Source organism: Numida meleagris, unplaced genomic scaffold (assembly GCF_002078875.1).
Source record: "Numida meleagris isolate 19003 breed g44 Domestic line unplaced genomic scaffold, NumMel1.0 unplaced_Scaffold1527, whole genome shotgun sequence".
Taxonomy (NCBI): domain Eukaryota; kingdom Metazoa; phylum Chordata; class Aves; order Galliformes; family Numididae; genus Numida; species Numida meleagris.
Window position 1 is genome coordinate 1 of NW_018363315.1, and position 2,104 is coordinate 2,104.

The window sequence follows — 2,104 nt, forward strand, 5'->3', positions numbered from 1 at the left end:
CCCTTCAGGATGGGAATTCTCCCCCACAAGTGTGGGATAAATCCTTCCAGGAGCAGGAATCCTGTCCCCAAAGCACTGTGGGATGGGTGCTGGTTTGGGTTGTGGAGCTGGAGATGTGCCATGGGCAGCAGATGATGCGGTGCAGAGATGAGGCACGTGGTAAGGACACAGGTGTGTGTTATTGCATGCATGAATCAGTGTGCATGTATGGCATCACACATGCATATATGGAGCCATAGAGCTAAGCATGTAGTGCATATGTGATGATGTACACTGCGGTAAAACACGTGAACATACGCAGTGAATATTCATGAAGTGAACATGTGATTGTGAGCACACAACACATCAGCACTGTGCAATCTGTAAGTACATGTGTGCACACCACATACACAGGTTTGTGTGCCCACAGATAGAGGCATCAGCGGGGTCTGCCAGTGCGCACTTCAGCGTAGATAACACGGGGCTGTGGGGAAGCAGGGGGAACAGGGGGCTGAGTGCTGGAGGGCTCAGCTTGCAGCTCAACATAGGTCAGACACTCGCTGTCACTGCACGGCACCTGAGGACAGAGGGGAACAGTGGAGTGCCACCATGGGGACCCCCAAGGTACTTGGTGGGGAACAGCCAAGGTGTAAGTCTGCAGGGGGAGTGTCCAAGAGGGTGGGTTTGGGGCTGAGATATGGGGTCCCTAGGGGTCAGACACTGGAGACCATGGGAGGTGTTGGGGTCCTGTTACTCAGTGTGAGGGTGGCCATGGGGTCTGGGGTCTGTTTAGGGCTCAGTTGGCACCAGGGTGTTTGGGGGCTTAAATGTGGAGCCCGGGGAGCCCCCATGGTGCAGATTGGATGTCCCCAATGGGCTGGATTTGGGGTTGCAGATGAAGTTGTGCTAAGCCATATGGGTCTGGGTGTCTTGTGGACTCCCCATAGGCAGGGATTGTGGTTCCTGAGTTGGGCTTGGGGACCCAAGGGGCAGATTGGGATTTGGGGTTGGCTGACACAGACACTGACCTGGAGATGCATGACCTCGGGCATTCTGAGGGAGGCATCTATATCAACAATTGGAAGGAATAAGTGTGGGTATTATGGGGAGCACAGAGGGACACTTGGGGTATCTATAGGGGATGGAAGGGGAGAAAGAAAACAATAGGGGAGACCTAGAGGGGATGGAAGCAATGTAAGCTGTTCCCCACCATGGCTCTCATCTGTCCACATCCGGCGTCTGCGGGCAGCGAGGAGGAGGAAGATGATGAGGACGAGGATGAACACGAGGGTGGCAGCACAGCCCCCCGCCACTGCTGCCAACATGTTCCCGTGCAGCTGCTCCGTGCCACCTGTGGGGTCTCGGTGTTCACGTGCTCCCATTCTCAGCCACCACTTCCATGGGGATGGGACGTGGTGACACTGACTCCCATGAATGACACCAGGGACAAAAAAAATGGTGGCTGTCACCTACCTGGGTGTGCAGGTCCGGGTGTCACCTTCAGTGTCACTCTTTTCCCCAGAGGTGAGGACAGAAAGCAGCAACCTCTGATACGGTAGGAGCACCTATAGGTGCCAGAGTCGGCTGGGGTCACCCCATAGAGGGTGAAGGTGGCTGTGCCCCCACCACTGGGGTTTTGGTGCTGGATAGGGGCTGAGTGCCCGTCCTTGTGCAGGAGGAAGGCGGCCACATAGTCCTTCTTCCAGCAGCGGATGGTGACATTGGTCCCTGTCTCCACGTGTTCCTCAGGGCTCAGGGAAATCCCGGGTGGGGGGTATCTGTGATCTGAGTGCAGAGAGGAGACAGCAGTGGGACATGGCCCTGTGGGGACAGCACAGGGACACCCATTGTCCCCAGGGCCCTCACCTGTCACCACCAGCTCCAAAGGGTCACTCTTCTCTGATATCCCTGGTGGCTCCAAAGCCCGGTACTGGCACCAGTATTTCTCTGCATCTTCTGCATTTATTCTACCCAAGGAGAACTCAACCATGGACTGTGCTTTGTCCGTGTTTTTTCTGGATCTCAAATGTCCATCCTGGTACAGCCAGACCACGGCAGCTGGCCGGGGCAGGTGGCACCGCAGGGTGACAGTGTCCCCTAGGGACACACCCTGGCTGGGGTGCAG

At 56.2% G+C, this 2,104-nt stretch overlaps 1 protein-coding gene across 1 annotated transcript; it reads right to left on the reverse strand.

The window, feature by feature from the left end:
* Positions 1–582: 582 nt before the first annotated feature.
* LOC110390616 (osteoclast-associated immunoglobulin-like receptor) lies at positions 583–2,101 on the reverse strand (the record flags this gene model as incomplete). Its single annotated transcript, XM_021382000.1, has 3 exons — positions 583–1,330; positions 1,453–1,764; positions 1,846–2,101. Coding segments are annotated over 3 exons (819 nt in total), but the record flags the coding sequence as incomplete, so codon positions are not given.
* Between the last annotated feature and the right edge of the window lie 3 nt (positions 2,102–2,104).